Source organism: Myodes glareolus, chromosome 1 (assembly GCF_982192425.1).
Source record: "Myodes glareolus chromosome 1, mMyoGla1.1, whole genome shotgun sequence".
In the NCBI taxonomy this organism is placed as follows: Eukaryota; Metazoa; Chordata; class Mammalia; order Rodentia; family Cricetidae; genus Myodes; species Myodes glareolus.
Window position 1 is genome coordinate 64332389 of NC_142026.1, and position 18417 is coordinate 64350805.

General features: G+C 51.1%; 1 protein-coding gene across 4 annotated transcripts; it reads right to left on the reverse strand.

Annotated features, from left to right (window-relative positions):
• Window positions 1-4827: 4827 nt before the first annotated feature.
• On the reverse strand, window positions 4828-15775 carry Gpr4 (G protein-coupled receptor 4). Of its 4 annotated transcripts, XM_087908479.1 has the most exons (4): window positions 15632-15736; window positions 8680-8757; window positions 6976-7170; window positions 4828-6743 (listed from the first exon to the last, which is right to left on the reverse strand). In XM_087908479.1, the coding sequence occupies exon 4, from the start codon at window positions 6012-6014 to the stop codon at window positions 4923-4925; it is 1092 nt and encodes a 363-aa protein (XP_087764605.1). In that variant the 5' UTR covers window positions 6015-6743; window positions 6976-7170; window positions 8680-8757; window positions 15632-15736; the 3' UTR covers window positions 4828-4922. The 4 variants fall into 4 exon arrangements, with proteins under 4 accessions (XP_087764605.1, XP_087764595.1, XP_048289322.1 ...); XM_087908469.1 differs by lacking the exon at window positions 6976-7170; XM_048433365.3 differs by lacking the exons at window positions 6976-7170; window positions 15632-15736 and adding an exon at window positions 12635-12953.
• Window positions 15776-18417: the final 2642 nt, after the last annotated feature.

An 18417-nucleotide genomic window follows, 5' to 3' on the forward strand; every position in this document is an offset into this window, starting at 1 on the left:
GGCGCCTCGTTAAATTCCAATTAAGTCTAGTGAGTCCCGGTACAGCTTCCTCCGTGGGTTAGGACGCTCACCGGGGAGCGAGGAGACTCATCGCGTAGTCACAAAGACCTAGCCGCTTTACTCACTCTCCTCTGAAGTTGGAGGAGTGACTCAAGCCCCTCAGGAAATCAGTTCTATTTTTTAAAATTATGCTTTTATAATTTTTTTAAAAAGCTGGATCTCAGGGGCTGTAGAGATGACTCAGTGGTCCAGAGCACTGACTGCTCCTCCAGAGGACCCAGGTTCAATTCCCAGCACCCACGTGACAGCTCACACCTGTCTAACTCCAGATTCAGGGCTTCTGACACCCTCACACAGACACATGCAGACAAAACAATGAACATTAAAATAAATTATTAAAAACAGGTAGCCTAGCCTAACTCCGAACTCAATGTATAGCCGAGGCTGACTTTGGAACTCCTCATTTTTTGGTTTTTTGTTTTGTTTTGTTTAGTTTTTCGAGACAGGACTTCTCTGTAGCTTTGGAGTCTATCCTGGAACTGGCTCTTGTAGTCCAGGCTGGTCTCGAACTCACAGAGGTCCGCCTGCCTCTGCCTCCCAAGTGCTGGGATTATGACCTTGGAACTCCTCATCTTCCTTTGTTTTGAATCTTCCTTTGTTTTCATAGTTGAAGATGGATCCTGAGACATTACCCAGTGTTGACTTGCTCCTACACTGAGGAGGCCTAGATCCTCTGGAGGATTCTAGTCAAGGACTCTACCGCAGAGTCACACCTCAAACCTGAAACCTGTCTCTGGGTGATTCTGAGCAAGGTGGGCTGTGTCCCCAGCTTGGTGTGTGAATCCTGAGTGTAAAGCACAAGAAGTGACATTTGAAGGTATTGGAAGTGCAAGTCCCACAGATGCCCTCCCCACCGTGTGCGCATTAGTCTTATTCTCTAGTTCCAGCCGGGTGACACAGGACTCCTCAGCCTGCAGTATTGGCTGCTGCCATTGGTTCTCAAACAGCCCCACTTCCCCCTGCGGAGGGTAAGTGTCCCCAGGGAGCTGGCTCAGGAAGGAACTTTAAGGACATTTCCCAGACTGTCCTCCCACCCAGCAGGGAGCAAAATAATATAAACAAAGTCAGGATTGAATTGAGAGAAATTCCTGGATGGTGGCGTGAGGATGGGTAGTTGGGGACCAGAAGGGACAGGAAGGCATAGGAGCAGAAGGGTGGTGGCTAGCAAGAGGGAAACACTGGGGACACAGAGCCAGGGGACCCTGGCCTTCTCCCTTCTTCTCTCTTTGTTCAACTTCCTGCAACGGGGGACCAAGGCTTTATCTATATTAATGGCAGCTGGGCCTGGTGTCACATACTGTCATGGCAACACTCGGGAGGCTGAAGCAGGAGGATGGAATGTTCTAGGTCAGCCTGGGCGACTCAGTGAGTCCTGACTCAAAATGTACAAAAATAAATACGATGTACGTCAAAGGGACTGGGTATAGCTGGATTTGGCAAAGTGCTTGTCTAGCTTTTGCAAAAAAGACCCTGGGTCTGATGCCCACTACTGAACAGAAAGAAGGGCTCTCTGGAGTCACAGAATTCATGGAATGAGTACATAATGGAAATTTAAATGTATTGGAATGACTTACAGGCTGCAGTCCAACCATGGCTAGTCATAAATGGAAAGTCCAAGAATCTAGTAGCTGCTCAGTACCATGAGGCTGGGTTTCTTAGCTGCTCTGTGCGGACCCCGAAGGAGAAATGCCTTGGCTGATGAGGCAGGGGCAAGCAGGCGAAAGATGAGCCCTTCCTTCTTTCATTGTCCTTATATTGGCTTTCAGGAGAAGGTGTGGCCCTGATTAAAGGTCTGTGTCTTCTAGCCCCAAGGTCTGGATTAAAGGCATGTGTGTATCTTCTTGCCTCAAGATCCAGATCACAAATGTCCCCTTCATTTCTAGATTCATTACAGTTATAGTCAAGTTGACAAGCAAGAATAGCCATCAGAGGGGGAGAGTGTGTGCCACCCAGATGTCTAAATTGTGATGAATGTCCAGATTATGAAAAACAGCTCTTTCAGGACCCCTTCTGAAAAATGTGCAGTTAGATGAGGTTCATCATCTACTTTGGACAACATCTTCCCATTTATTTTCATTTTTAATTATGTGTATTTGTGTGTGCCAGGGTAGGGGGATGTGCACATGAGTACAGTGTCCATGGAGGACAGAAGAGGGCACTGGAGCCCTGAAACTAGTATTTGAGGTGTTTGTGAGCTACCTGATTTGGAGCTGGGAACAGAACTGGGTTCCCCTGGGAGAGCAGTTTGTGCTTTTACCCACTGAGTCTTCTCTCAGAGCCCCCTCGTCTCATTCCACAGATTCCCCAGCTGAGGCCCAGGCCTCCATGGTAATCAGGGTAATGACACAAGGCTCCTTGAGTCCCAGCCCAAGGTCTTCTTTTTGTTTTGGTTTTGTCCCCCCCCCCCCCAGACAAGGCCTCAAGGCTGCCTCTTGAGGGCCAGGATTAAAGATGTCACCAGATTAAAGACTCTTGGCTCAGGGCCATCTCCTAATCCCTGTTGCTGAAGGGCCTGCTAGGGAGTTTTAGCAAACTTCTAAAACTTCTGTGTAATTCTTTTCTAGCTGTGTCCTCAATTCAGAGTAGCTTCCAGAACAAAGTAGGCATTCAGTACATTTTGTTTTGTCTTCTGCTGTTGAGAAGTCAGTCTCTGCCAGGCAGTGGTGGCACACCCGTTTAATCCCAGCACTCGGGAGTCAGAAGCAGGCAGATCTCTGTTTGAGGTCAACCTGGTCTACAGAGTGAGTTTCAGGACAGCCAAAGCTACACAGAGAAACCCTGTCTCAAAAAACAAAACCAAAAAAAAAAAAAAAAAGGGACAGTTTTGCTACTAGCTTGGTCTGGCCTTAAATTTACAATCCTCTTGGTTTGGAGAGTCCTGGGATTACAGGCCTGTATCACCATGCAGAGATAGCTCCAGCTTCTTCTCTGATTGGTGCCTTGTAAACCCCATCACTCCACTCCTCTTTACTAAGTGCTTTTGTACCCCCATTCCTCTCTTCAAGCCCCTCTTCTGTTCTCTGAGAAGAATTCTATGGGACTCTGAGATAAGGGTGTGTGTGTGGTCTTCCTATCTTGGGCCTATTTCTACAGTCATACGGAGAGACATCGCCTGGGGGCTAATCAGAGCTGGGCCCTTCCTTTCCCCCTCCTGCTTGGTGGAGGAACTGCCACATCTGGATGACCCATTAAGCCACAAAGAGGAAGGGACACCATAAGCTACGTCAGGCAGCCCTGGCCACCCTGGGGCGTGGGAATAGACACAGATATGGGAGGAACAGGGAGCCCAGGGTGGCCCCAGCACTGACTCACCGTAAGACCTTCCTCCCTTTGCCTTGTAGCCTCTTGAGTGACTGTCCTGGACCAGGGCCTAGGCTGGTTCCCAGAGGCCCTTTCCGCCCAGGCCCCTTGGGCACCCTTTTCCCAGAATGGGCCAGGGGCTCAAGTTACATAATCCTTTAGACCTTTGTGTTTTTTCCACAAAGTCCTCCTTCAAAATAAATCCTAAAAACTGATCCCAGTGGTGTGGTGGTCCACACTGTTTAATCCTGGCACTCACAAGACAGGGAGAAGGATCTCCGTGAGTTCTAGGCCATTCTGCTCTATATAGCAAGTTCCAGGCCAGCCAGATTTACACAGTGAGATCTATCTAAAAAACAAAACAAAAAAACCCAACCTGGTCCTGGTGGTAAAGGCCCATCATTCCAGCTATTCAAGAAGCTGAGGCAAGAGGATCATATGTTCGAGGCCTGGATGGGCTACAAAGAGAGCCCAGAACCTGCCAGGGCATCTTATCAAGACTAAGAGGGAAAGAAGTGTGTGTAGCTCAGCTGAAGAGTACTCAATGGGAAGAGCCCTAGTACCAAAATAAATGAGGGGGAAAGCAGGGGCCAGCAAGATGACTGAGCAGGTAAGGGCTGTTATCCAAGCCTGGTGACCCGAGTTTGAGTCCCTGGCTTCCACATGGGAAGAGGGAACCAACACTCGTAAGTTGTCCTCTGACTGCCATGGAATGATGCGGCAGAACCCCCACCCCGCAATAAATAAATAAACATAAGTAAAGTTGTCTTGCTATGCCCATTTTGTCCTCCTGAGCCTCCTCTCTAAGCCAGTCCTGCTCACTCCTCCAGGCAGTCTGCCCGGAAGGCCCTCATCTGCTTTGACATCCCTTGTCCTGAAAGGTCCCAGACTGAGAGAATGCAGTTCGTGTCAATCTCAGAAACTCTCTGCTCCACAGCAATTCTCTCCTGTAAGACTAACTCTTGAGAAGCTGAGAAAGGAGGACCATGAGCTCAAATCCAGACTGGGATAAAAAATAACCATACTCTTTCTCTAAAACACAAGAAAATCACTCTCACCAGCATGAATTGTAGGCAGAAGCTCTACTACTGAGCCACACCCCAGCCCCTCACTGGGGGATTCTAGCCAGACACTTGCGGCTAGACTGCATTCCCAGGCTTTGTTGTGCTTAGTCTTTCAAGACAGGGCCTCACTTTGTGGTCCAAGTACATCGTGAACTTCCAAATCCTCCTTCCTCGGCCTACCAGGTAGCTGGGGTTACAAGTACCATCAGCCCAGGCTCTTCTGTCTTTGTCTATTAGAAACAGTTGGCTTAATTATCACCTCATTCTAAACTCTCCATGGCTGACTTCCCTTGTGGGAGCCCACTGATGACAAACTGTGTCATTCCCCCATCAGGCCCTGCCAGTTAAAGTGAATCACTGGGGATCATGGTGGAAGATGACTGAGAAAGACACAAAAACATCATTTTTTTTTTTTTTTGCTTGTTTTACGAAGATTCACACGGTCATATTTACATACATTTGCATACAGTAGAGAGGGGCGGGGCATGAGGATGGAGCTCACTGTGCTGGTGGCAGCAGCACCTTCAGCGGCACCTGGTCCCCTTGGGCAGTCGGAGGCACTGCCCATACAGCTCCGGAGGCCTTGCCTGTGGTGCTCCTCTTGGAGGTCAAGGGTGTCTCCAGGGTGAGGGAAGCGTTGGCCATCTCCTGGGGCTTGTCGCTGGCCAGGAAACGCAGGAGGTTGTGCAGGGCCTTGGCCACGTCACTGCGGGCTCCCTCATTGACCAGGCAGTAGAGGATGGGGTCGGCCACGCAATTGAGGCTGGTGAAAGCCAAGGAGCTGTGGTAGGCGGAGAAGACTCGCTCCTCGAAGCCACAGTCCCAGGGCCGACCCAGGTAGACAGCGCTTCGAGACAGCAGGAGGGCATGGTAGGGTGCAAAGCACACCAACACGATGGCAATGAGGCTCAAAGCCAGACGCTTGATCTTGACCTTCTCCTGGCGCTCCGTGGACACACTGCTCTGCACGGCCCGCAGGATGCCGCGGTAGCACAGCAACATGAGAGCCCAGGGGAAAAGAAAGCCCACGAAGACACGGTACAGATTCATCCAGGCCACCCAGCTCTCCATGGGGAACTTCTCGAAGCAGAAGGTGTGGTTGTAGCGATCTCGAAAGAGCTCGTCGTGGAAGAGCGGTGCAGAGTTGGCGCCCAGCTCGGTGGCCCAAACCACGGAGCTCACAGCCACAGCTGTCTTGACCCTGCGCAAACGCGCAAAGCGCAGCGGATGGGCCACGGCCAGGTAGCGGTCCACCGAGATGCAGCACAGGAAGGCAATGCTGATGTAGATGTTGCTGTAGAAGATGAAGCCGAAGAGCTTGCAGGAGCCGGGGCCATGGATCCAGTTGTCGTGGTGGAGGAAGTAGTCGACCCATAATGGCAGCGTGCAGATGTATAGCAGGTCAGCGATGCTCAGGTTCATCAGGTACACGCCCAGCTCATTGCGCTGGCGCACCTGGCGGTAGGCCGCCCACAAAGCCAGGCAGTTGGTAGGCAGTCCCACCCCGATGACAAAGATGTAGAGGGATGGTGGGAAGAGGTGGTCCACTCGAGAGTCCACGTGGCAGCCCTCCCACGTGCGATTGCCCATCCTGGGTGCTGGGGCTTCCTAGGCTCTTCCCCTGGCCCACTGGGGCTACAGGGCCACGGGGGGCGGGAGGCCATCGGGCCCCCTGAGCCCCCTCTTTGGAGGCTCAGGGGAACATCATAGGAGATAGTTCACGAGGACAGAGTTCCAGGTTTGTTTTGTGGAAGGCTAAGCAAAAGGACAACTTGAGAGGACAGGATGAAGGTTGGACAAGAAGTGGCTCTAATGCCAATGGGAGTGTCTATGCAAGCAATCAGACATAAAGATGGGAGCGCAGGAAAAATCAGATGAAGGCGGTGTTTATGGAGGAGTTGAAGACACCATTGGTACCATGCTTACTGAGGTCTTGGGGAATAAGCATGGACACAATTAAATACCAATGGGATGGAATGTTCTAGAAGACTCAGGAAATAACACAGGAGAGCATTGAGTTGGGAAGATGCAGCTTGGAGTACTGCATCTGCTAGGACCCCAGCAGGAAGCAGAGAACTATGTAAAGTCACCACAGTGTCCTCTGGGGATGGACAAAGAGGAAGGACTTGCTAAGGCTGGGGACTGTGGGAAGGGATGCTGGAAACAGGAAGATGAGTAAGCTGTGGAGCACAGGAGGACTGTGGGTAGAAGAACTCTGAAGAGGGCACCGGGAAACTCAGAGTTGCTGCTAGAGGAGTTCAAGGGGTGGAGATGAAGTTGTCCCATTCACGACCACATGGAGAGCTGAGCTGGGTAGACCTGTGGGGAGAGAAAACAGTGGGGAAGCAGACATGTTCATCCATACTGGCCTCCCCCATATCTTCCCACTATTCCTGTGGAAGAGAAAGGGGACACCCCAACAAAAATTACTGGAGTACCACCCTAAGAAATAGATTTCGAAGAGCATGGAACTCGGAGCGGGGGGTCAGACAATAGTGGAGTTTCCCAATACATATTAAAGACCTAACATGCTGAACATATCGTCACGTGCCTTAGATCCCAGAAGTCAGAAGGTAGAGGCAGGAGGGTCAGGAGTTCAAAGTTATCCTCCCCGACACATTCATTTGAAGCCATGAAAACCTGTCTCAGAATGAGCAGTGGAGGGTGAGGTGTGTGGAGATGGCTCAGTGAGTAAAGGAGCTTGCTGCCAAATCTTGTGACCTGAGTTTGATTCCAGGCACTCACACTGTGGAAGAAAAGAACCAATTCTGCTGATTGTTCTCTGAAGCCCACATGTGTAGCATAGCAACATGCAGACACGGAGTGGAGGGTGGGGGGATGGAGGGAGGGAGTGTGAGAGCAGAGAGAGAGGAAGGGAGAGAGGGAGAGAGGAAGGGAGGAAGGGAGAGAGGGAGTGCAAGAGCAGAGAGAGAGGGAGGGAGGGAGGGAAGGAGGGAGAGAGGGAGTGCGAGAGCAGAGAGGGAGGGAGGGAGGGAAGGAGGGAGAGAGAGAAGAAGGGAGGAAGGGAGGGAGGGGAGAGAACTTAACCAGATGAACCAAGAGGCGCCTTCCAGACCTGTCCAAGGTCCTGATGCTCAAGGTGGGACACTCAGTTCTTTTCCCAGCCTGCCTTTCAGTTTCTGAAGTACCCTGGACACAAAGGGGCCTTGGGGTTGACAATTGACAGAGCAGGGGCTGTAGACTCTGGAAAGTCAGGATCAGGAAACCAGGAGAAGCCTGGGACTAACGTCAGCAGGGGCCCTCACAGCCCTCTCCTTTCCCATTGTCCCAGTGAAGACCTTGGATCCACCCTTTTTTTTTTTTTTTCTGGGATGCTCTACAAGTTTAGAGCAGAGAACATTCATGCACCAAGCCCCTGATGGTCTGTACATTCATTTTTTTCTATCTGTCTCTCTCTCTGAGTCTCTCTCTCTCTGAGTCTCTCTCTCAGGTTTTTCAAGACAGGGTTTCTCTATAACTTTGGGGGCCTGTCCTGGCACTTGCTCTGTAGCCCAGGCTGGCCTCAAACTCACAGAGGTCTGCCTGCCTCTGTCTCCTGAGTGCCACCACTGCCCTGCTCTGAGTCTCCTGCAGCCCAGGCTGGCCTTGAACTTGCTATGTCACTGGGGATGACCTTGAACTCCTCGATCCTCCTGCCTCCTCGGCCAGAGTGTTCAGCTCACAGGAGTGCATTGCCACTCAGTTTACACAGACTTTACACAGATGTGGGACTGCTAGCCTGGCCTCGGGTATTCTAGGCAGGCACTCTACCAACCAGGGTATCTCCTGTACCCATTTGTCAACTGGCTTGTTAGATTGTTTGGAATTGGGTCTTACTGTTTAGCCCAGGCTTCTTGGCTTCTGCCACCTGAGTGCTGGGACTAGAGGCGAGCACCACCTGGCCCAACTTTAAAAACATTTTTAAACTCGGGAGGCAGAGGTAGGCAGATCTCTGAGTTTGAGCTCTGCCTGGTCACAGAGTGAGTTCCAGGACAGCCAGGTTTACACAGAGAAACCCTGTCATGGAGAAAAAGGAGAGAAAGCAATAAAAATGAGATCATACATGAAAATCCAATCTAAGACAGTGAAAGGAGCAAGTCCATGTGGTCTGGGTGGAGTAATGTGGAGGCTGGAAAGTCACATCTGAAAAATTCTGAGGACACACTTGAAAACCACCATTTGAGGGGCCAGTGTGATGGTTTATGTCACCATCATTGACCAAGCCTAACAACCTTAGCTTTATCCCAATACTCACATGTGAAAGGAGTGAACTGGATTTCAGAATTTCTCCTTCATGCATTCCCCTCGGTCCATAACACCTGTCTCCGGTCCACTAGAGAAGTGGGGGAGGGTTGGGGAGCAGAGAAGAAAGAGAGAGAGAGAGAGAGAGAGAGAGAGAGAGAGAGAAGAGAGAGAGGGCGCAGAGAGAAGGTGGTTAAATCTCCTGGACAGAGGAGGATACTGTAGTTCACTGAGGGCAAGGAATAAACCTGCAGTTACACAGCAAATTCCCAGAAGTCTACATCTTTCTTTTTCCCAAGGAAATCTGTCCTGCTTTACCTTCAGAGGGACCCTGATCTGTGGCTGGGTCTCTAAACTCTTGCTGGCTCTATGCTGCCCTCGCTGCTCAGGAGCCTGGGACAGCATCTGTCCTGCCATTCTCCCTCCCTCAATTCACTTCCCAAGGTGGCCAGGAAGATGTTGCTAAGGGAATCCGCTCTTATTCTTTTCTTCATGAACCTCCAAAGGCTTCCAAGAGGATGGGAGAGTATCTCAGTGATTGATAGAGCCCCTGCCTAGAGTCCCAGTGAGGGGCTGGGGTGTGGCTCAGTGGTAGAGTCCCTGCCTAGAATCTCAGTGAGGGGCTGGGGTGTGGCTCAGTGGTAGAGCCCCTGCCTAGAATCCCAGTGAGGGGCCGAGGATGTGGCTCAGTGGTAGAGTTCTTGATTAGTATGTGCACAGTCTACCTGCAGTTCTACCTGCAATATAAATGAATGGACTTAAGGGAAAAATGGAAACTCCTGGTGCTTGGTACAGGTAAGGAAGGAGACTCTTCCCAGCTAGCATGAGCTGCCTTACCTGCTTCTCCCTTCAGCATTTTCCAAGCCAGCTTCCTCCACCAAGGATATCTCCACACTCTCTTCCTGACTGGCCTAGGCCTCCTTCACCCCTTCACAGCACTTGTATCTGGCTGCTTGTGTCTGTCTAGAACTTCTTGGGGGACATGGACCTTGAGTGTCATGTGGCCTTGCATGCAGTCGTGCTCAATAAGCACCTGGGTACAGAAGTCATTCCAGAAGCCGGGAGAGGGCATGCCACCCTGGCCAGCCCCTCTCCCATTATGGCTCTCCCTCTCCTTCTACACTGCACCCCAGGCATCGACAAGTCCTGGGGAGACCCGTGGGGAAGAAGTTGCGTGCTGGGAGATTAAAGGACAGGACCCATCTGCTTCCTAATTGACTTGGAAAGGTCAGGCTGTGTCCTGATCCCTAAGGCCAGTCCCCTGTGGGGGTCCCTAGACATCTACCATCCCCGCCCCAGAGCTGGAAACTTCTGGGCCCCTTGGAGATGGAATGGGAAGGGCTGGTTCCTGGGTAAAGAAACGGGAACCAGCCCAGTCCACCCTCAATCAAATCCTTCCACCCAGGCCAAGTCCTTACTGTTGCTGTTTTGTTTTTTGAAGACAGGGTTTCTTTGTGCAGCTTTGGCTGTTCTGAAATTCACTCTGTAGACAAAGCTGGCCTCAAACTCAGAGATCTGCCTGCCTCTGCCTCCTGAGTGCTGGGATTAAAGGCATGTGCTATCACCACCCTGTCCCAAGCCAAGTCTTATCACTAAACCTTTCCTGCTCTGTATCTGCCTCCTCTGTCCCCTCTTTTTGTTCTTTCTCTCTCTCCCTCCCTCTCTCTCCTTCTCTCTTTTCATCTCTCCCTCTCCTCTCTCTCTCCCTCTCTCTCTCTCCCTCTCCATCTCTCTTTTCATCTCTCCCTCCTTTCTCTTATGCTATCAAGGGGATCCTTTGCCTCTAGAAGTCTTAATTTCTGCAGAAGTTGGGTACGGTCTTTATCCTAACCACATCACACAAGGAAAAAAATCTTTGAAAAAAATAAATTATTGTCAGTAAAACATGCAGTATTTGGGGCTGGGTATATAGTGCAATTTTAGAATGCTTGCCCAGAGTCTCACAGTGGTTGCTGGGGTGTGGCTCAACAGTACAGTGTTTTTCTAGCATGCATGAGGTCCTGAGTTCAATCCCCATGACCCCCCAAAAGGAAGAGGTCTAGGCATATAGCTCAGCTGATGAAATACTTGCCTAGTGTGCATAGAGCCCTGGGATGAATCCTGGCATAAATGAGACCCTGTCTCAAAAGGTAAAGAGAAAGAAAGTAGTGGACTAGGGATGTGACTCAGAGTGCAAGGTGAGACCTGCATTGCAGATCCTCAGCACCCACATAAAAGCCCTTGGAGAGCTGCATGTCCCCTGAACACCCCCTCCCCATGGCCCAGGTCCTGCATGTCCCCTGAACACCCCCCCATGGCCCCAGGTCCTGCATGTCCCCTGAACACCCCCCCCCCATGGCCCAGGTCCTGCATGTCCCCTGAACCCCTCCCCCCCCATGGCCCCAGGTCCCTGCTGAGACTGGAACGGGTACACAGCAGCAAACATTCCTGGCAGGCAACGGAAATGAACTTCCCATTGCCAATTTCCTCCCAGGGAACAGAGTCTGGTATCCACCCTGTCCTCAGCCTACCTGAGTCATAGGGAAGCTAGGCATTGGGCAGGGAGGCACGGACAGACAGACGGACAGCCTGACCTTTCTTCTTCCCTGCCTGACATCTGGCCACCGTAACCCCACCCCCACCCCCAAGTCGTCACAGAACCTCGATTCCTAGAAGTCCACGGTACAGTCTCACATGGTGCTCTTTCTTCCTGGTGCATATGGGGAAACTGAGTTCCAGCTGTTTTTCCTTTGAGTTAAAAGGTGTCCCCCTCTCTGAGTATTTCTTTCCTCTCATTACCATTCTCTTGTTTTTCTAGGGGCTTCAGATCCCTTTGGAAATCTGTCAAAAATGAGAATTTGGGTTTTTTGCTGTTGCTGTGGTTATTTATTTAATTTAATCTTATTTTTGAGACAGGGTTTCTCTGTAGCCCTGGCTGTCCTGGAACTCAATCTGTAGACCAGGCTGGCCTCAAACTCAGAGATCCACTTGCCTCTGCCTCCTGAGGGCTGGAATTAAAGACGTGCACCACCACACCAAATAGGACCTTTATAAAAGTGACTGTGGAGGCTGGGGAGATGGCTAGTGGGTAAGACCATTCATTGTGAAAGCAAGAGGACCTGAGTTCAAATCCACAGCACCCACTAAAAGCCCAGAATACCCTGTGTGTCTGTGGCTGCAGAGTTGAATAGTGGCAGGTGGGTGCTAGGAGCTGGCTGGCTCAGCAGTCTAGTGCAAACAGTAAGCATTGGGTTCAGACCTCAAAACTGAGTGTGAGTGTGAGTGTGGGTGAAGACACCAATATCCTCTGCTAGATCCCAAATTAGAACTCACCTTGGGCGTGCACGTGCACACACATACACTGTGGTTGGAGTGGCCCTTCCCCTTGCACACACACACACTGACCCACCATGGCTGGAGTGGCCCTTCACCTTGCACACACACACACACACACAAACACACACACACACTGACCCACCATGGCTGGAGTGGCCCCTTCACCTCTTGCCCAGCCCCAGTTGGAGTCAATGTTATCTTAACCTTAGTGAGTCCTTGTTGGGGAGGTGCATGCCCAAATTTTACAGCTGCCCCCTTCCCAAGCTCAGGTTCCTGCAGGAAGGATAAGTTCAAGTGTGATGCAATATTTGTGGGGGATAGGGAAGGTTAGCTTGAACCCCAAGCCCCTGCAGACCTTAGCTATTAAAATCAGAAAAAAATCCCTGGTCTCACAAGACACCCCTGCTCTCCAATCCTGCAAGATTCAGACATCATGGAGGGTTGAAAAACCAAGAGAAAGAAATGATAGGAGCCTCCCCATCACCACCGCTTAGCCCACCCACCACTTTTGTTTCCGAAGCCACTGGGCTGGCTCCCCCTCTTTCCCTCCACCGTGGGCTCCCAATCTCCCCCATTCTGAAGGCCCCAGGGGACCAGCCAGCTCCGGTCTGCTCATTAAAGCTGAAATATGATCAGCGTGTCTCGCTGCCCACCTGGTGCCTTGGCAGCAAGCGGAAACGGTGACGGGGGTGCAGTCAGGCTTCTCCATGTCCTGGCTGGGCCTCAGTTTCCCCATTTCTATTAAGGAGCGTCTCTCTCTCACCCCTACCCAGGCTGCTACGCCCACACCAACCAGCAGGAATGTGGAACTGTTAGAACTACCCTGCTGACATTCTAGAATCCAAAGGTTCTCAAGTCCCGAGGTTTTTATGGCCAGCCCTGTTTGGGGTCGAATGTTCTAACATTCTAGAGCCCTGGTTCTCTGCTTTCTGTTATTATTATCCTCGCTTTTGCCAGCACGCACCCTTGTCAGTTTCCAATATTCCAGGCGTCTCCCGGCCCAAGATTCTGAAGTTCTATTGTTAGAACCTTCTATGATTTCAAAAAAAAAAAAAATTAAAAAAAAATAAAACACACGCTATGACTTTCATAATCTATTATTAAACTCTGGGTGATTTTTATCTTTTTTCCAGCAAATGAATACACGTTTCCCTTTTCACTCTTTGCAGAAATGGGAACGCGTTGTAAATAGGTGAACCCCACTTCCTCTTTTCTCCCCGTTTCTGCCCTGACTTTAAAAAAAAAAATTCTCAGATCGAGCAGCTGAAGGTTCACAGAGGCCGGGCGTGGGGTCAGGATGGCTGATCATCACCTTCAACTGTTCCCCCCTCCCCAAATGATATTCTCCCACCTCAGGGAGGGAGTCTAGGAAGCCATGATGCTTCTGACCCCTTGCTCACGGCCTGGCCTCGTCCCTCCCTTTTCGCACCAGCTGAGTTATTATTTGTCTAGACACAAACCAAATTATAGGCCCTGTCCTGGTTGAACCGTGAGTGGGCTTGAAGGGGGGGGGGGGTGTCAGGAGACGGGTGGAGTTAATCCCCTCGGTTTGTCTCTTTACCCCGGAAACTCCTCCCCCAAGCCCAGCAGGCCATCTCTGGTCCCTCTCCCTTTCCACCTGCAAGCCCTCAGAAATACCTTTTGTGCTCCACCTCAAACTCTCTCTTTTCGCCACCAACCACCCAGACCCAAATCTGGCATCGCTCCCTACTCATTTAGTGGAGGACCTCATTGCCCGAATTAATCCGATTTAGCGGTAGCCCAAGAATCCAGGTATCCAGATATGGCCAAGGGAACCCAGGTCTCCGGATATGGGCTACTGCTGGACAAGAGTCCCAACCCCCGAAGCTGGCAATAACTCACTTCTGCTCTAGGGCCTCAGTTTCCCCACTTGTAAAATGGAAGGGCATGGCCTACATGGTCCCCACGGGTCTTTTGTAGCACTCAGCCGTGAATACCACGAATCAGCAGGTTGTCAGCACCAATCTGCATAGGTTGAAGGGCTGGACCACCACAAGGGACTTTGGTTCCCTGTGCTTGTCTCAAAGGGTCTCAGCATCCTAGGTCCCACCATTCAAAGCTGGAAGGCAGGGTCTCATTCGGCCCAGACTGACCTCAGACCAAGGTTTCCCCCACCCCAGTCTGGGTTACATGTGTCACTACAAGATTTTTTTATTTATTTATTTTTTTTTTTTGAGACAAGGTGTCGTGTCTTATCCTCCTGTCTCTAGCTTCCATGTGCTAGAGTAACTGGCAGGTGCCACACTCCAGGCCCCAGGGCTCCTGCGTGGTCTGAGTTTGGGAACCCTTCCTCCACCTGTCTCATCTATGGATTCCCAGGAGGATCCCAGCGGTGCCCAAACCTGAAGACAAGTCCAGTCTCAGAGACAGGGATGGTAGGGAGCCCTTTTGGTAGGTTGGTGTGTGTGTGTGTGTGTGGAGGGGTGCAGCTCATTAGGGGCTCTAGAAAGACTGCTGGGGTGTTCACCATCTTTTACACCAGTGCCTCCAATGCACATCTAGCTTGACACACACACACACAGACACACACACACAGAGTTTGGATCCTTCCCTTTCCCTAGGTGAGGGGTGGGGTACAGAGTTCAGTCCCAGGGAAGGGGAGTGAGGCAAAGCAGGAAGGGGTTTGACGGAGACCCAGCCAAATCCTGGAAGGGAGGAAGTAGCGGAGGAAGTCTACCCCCCCAAGCCAGGAATTCCTGAAACTGGAGGGTGGGGTAGGTGTGACCTCAGAAGCCACGGGTGACTACAAAGAGGGCACTGGGGTCATGGTGTCACTCAGAGTCCATTTGCCTTGGATTGCAGTCCCACTGACCCCTACCCCAATCCTAAAGGGCCTCACTACCTGAAGGAAATAAGTTCCGCGATGTTGTAGGATTCAGGGAGAGGCGACAGATAGACCAGGCAGGCTGGAGGCGCCAAAGGAGCGTGAGAGTGGGAACACCAGCGAGCCGGGTGGGGGAAAGGGTCTCACAGAAATACGATGGATAGAGAACTGGGGATGTGCGGAGAGAAGGAGGGGTCCCACATAAACGAGGGTGCGAAGGCCAGGGTTGGGGCAGAAGGTACCCAGAAGCAGGCAGGGAGATCCTAAGGAAGTAGAGCCCCCTGGATTGTTGCTGAAGAACACCTACCTACAGCCTCAACATTTAGGGGGCTGAGGCAGGAGGATGGCCAGTTCAAGGAAAACCTGTTAGCCTGGGGTTGTCCCACAAACGCCAGCGGGTGGAACGGGTGTGGTGACCCACACATATAATCCCGGTTTACTATGGGAAGCTGAAGCAGGAGGATTGCAGTGAGTTTGTGGTCAATGTGGGCAAGAAAGTGAGCTCCGAGCTAGAATTGTTTGGTGATATCTGTGTGTGTGTGTGTGTGTGTGTGTGTGTGTGTGTGTGTGTGTGTGAGAGAGAGAGAGAGAGAGAGAGAGAGAGAGAGAGAGAGAGAGAGAGAGAGAGAGAGACCCCAGAGAGAGGAGGAGAGGAAGGAGATGTGGGAAAGATAAGCTCTGCGGAGCCGAGTGGCGGGGAGGGGACCGTGGGGAGAGAGTGTAGGGAGACTGAGGCATCGGAACGGCCACCCAGAAGTCTTGAACCTGGGAAGGGGGAGAATAGGAATGGAGGGGCAGCACCCACCTGTGCGACGGCTGGACTGGGCGACCGGCGTCCGCGACCCGGTTCGGTCTCTGCGCAGCGCGGGACCCGGCGGGCGCCCCCGCGGGGCAGGAGACAGCGACAACCCCTGGCCCCAGGCTGGAGTCGGGAGCCCAGGCCCCGCCCCAGCCGGGCCCGCCCCCCCCGTTAACCCCTCCTCTGCCGTTCCCCTGCACCCCGAGCTCCCCCACTCTCATAAAGAACTCAACCCTGGCAATCTGACCTGCTGCTTCAAGGTTTCATCCCATTAACCCCTTAGTTACCCTCTCTCCAGCTCCACACTTCCAATGTAAATCTGCTTCTGGGAAGGGAAGCTTGGTTTGGGACCCTTCTTCCTGACATTCCCATCTTTGGAGAGTCCCCTCCTTGCTGTGCTCAGTTAATAACCTTATCTGTGTCCCGCTAAGGGACTGAGGACAAAGAGGTCTGTTAAGGGAGCAGTGAGGTGTCTCAGCAGATGGAGGCAATTGGAGCTAACTCTGAATTCAGTTTCCTGGACCCAAATGATGGCAGAATGGCTCCTGAAAGCTGTCCTCTGACCTCCACACTGGCACAGGTCAAGCAGCCTCAGGATAAAGAAATGTAAAAATGCAAAATCTTAAATGGCAATCTGTTTAGTGTCCACCTCAGACATCAGGGCCACAAATGGAAGGAGTCTTGGGGAGGGGGCATGGGAGTGGGGGTTAGATCATAGGCCTGGCCTCAATTTCCTCCACTGTCCAGCAGGTCACATCACATAGAATATAAGGTCAAATCTGTACGAAGGTGTCGTTCTGGGCGAGTGGGGCGTGCCTGTAATCCCCCAGCCCTAGAGAGGCTGAAGCAGGAGGATAGTTGAGAGTTTGAGGCCAAATAATGAGATTATATATTTAAAGTGTTTCTATTGGGCTGTCCAGGGTACCCCAGCCTGTGCTCTAGAAGTTCAGTGTCCGCCACAGTTCACCTCAGCCTCTCACTTGGCTCAGACTGCACTTTGTAATCTTCTTTGCCTTTCTCAGCCTGGCTGGAACGAGGGAGGCTGCTCTTGTGTTGGGGTGTCTGTTGCCTAGAACTGAACACCCCATTATTTTCAGGGAGTGTGTAAGTGCTCCAAAGAATTGCCTTGCCCGCTTTTATCATGGTCATCATTTCCTGCACAGATCAGTCCTGAGCATTTGTTATAGATGCAAGGACTTCTGGTCCACCTGGCATACAGCCCTCCGAAAAACAGTAGTAATGTTTACCAATTCTAATTTACATATTTTATCTGGAGCGATGTAGAATATGGGAACAATGGCCTTAGGCACACTAGGCAGGGGTTCTGTCTCTGAGCCTCTCTCCCAGTCCCGCACTGGAGGATTCTAGGCAGGGGCTCTACCACTGAGCCACACCCCCAGCCCCTCCTTCCACCTTCAAGTGGGTTCAAGGAGTCAAACTCAGGTTTTCAGGCTTGGCAAATGACTTTGCTTACAATGTCATCTTGACAGCTCTAATATACCAAGTTTTTTGTTTATTTATTTTGGTTTTTCTTTCTTTCTTTTTTTTTTTTTTTGGAGACAGGGTTTCTCTGTGTAGCCCTGGCTGTCCTAGAACTTGCTCTGTAGACCAGGTTGGCCTCAAATTCAGGGACCTGCCTGCCTCTGCCTCCTAAGTGCCAGGGATTAAAGGTGTGTGCCACCACTCTTGGGCTGCTTTATTTTTTTTAAATGTTTGTGGGTGTTTTGTCCTTATACACTATGTACCTGCAGTGCCTGTAGAAGCCAGAAGAGGGCTTGGATCTCCAGGAGCTAGAGTTACAGACAATTGTGAGCAGCCGTGTAGGCGTTGGAAACTGAACCTGTGTCCTCTGGAAGAGCAGCCTGTAGTGTGGCATTTCATTTGTAGTTTAATAAATAAAACTCGCCTGGGGATCAGGAAAGTAAAAAAGCCACACTGGCCAGCCTTACAGACAAGGCAGCAAGGACGGACATACACCTTTAATCCCAATAACCACACTAGCTTCCCATAGGAACCAGGCGGTAGTGGTGCACACCCTTAATCCCAAAACTAGAGAGGAATACAAGATGGGCAGAGACAGCTCTCAGACACAGACTCATTCTGAGGATTCCTGGAAGCAGGATCACTATTTTCCGACTGAGGTTGACGTAAGAGCTAGTGGCAGGCTGCTTTGCTTTTCTGACCTTCAGGTTGAACCCCAATATCTGTTTCTGAGTTTTTATTAATCGTGCTTCAACACGTGCTTCACCGTTGGGCCATCTCTCCAGCCCCACACCAGGTCCCCATGGTTGCACAGCAACGCTTTACTGACAGCCATCTCCTCGGTACTCTCTTCTTTCATCACTGGATGACTTTTCTCCTAGTCTACAATTTCATACAAATCAAATAACTTAAAATAAAAAGGGGGAAGCTGTTATGCTACTGCTATGTGGTCTTGGGCAGGTGACCTCATCTCTCTGAACCGTATCATTCCCTTCTTTCAGGAACTTGAAGGACCTAGAAAATAGAGGGTTAATCACCAAACAGAGACCTCGCTCACAATACTGGAGAGTTAAAAGAATAGGTTCAAGGCAAGAGTCATGGCTCCCATATATAAACCCTAAGAGATGAGACGTGGTTTCACACAGCCCAGGTGGGCCTCGAACTTCACACACAGCTGCAGATCTTCTTCCTGATCTTCCTGCCTCCACCCCAGAGTACAGGGATTTACAATTGTGAGCCGCCATTCAGACCCTACCCTGGTGGGGGTAGGGTCCCTCCTCTTCTGGTGCACCCTAAGTTTGTCGCAAATC

Excerpts from the sequence above, each read along its gene's own strand:
- Gpr4 (XM_087908481.1), bottom strand. The coding sequence starts at position 6,014 with ATGGGCAATCGCACGTGGGAGGGCTGCCACGTGGACTCTCGAGTGGAC.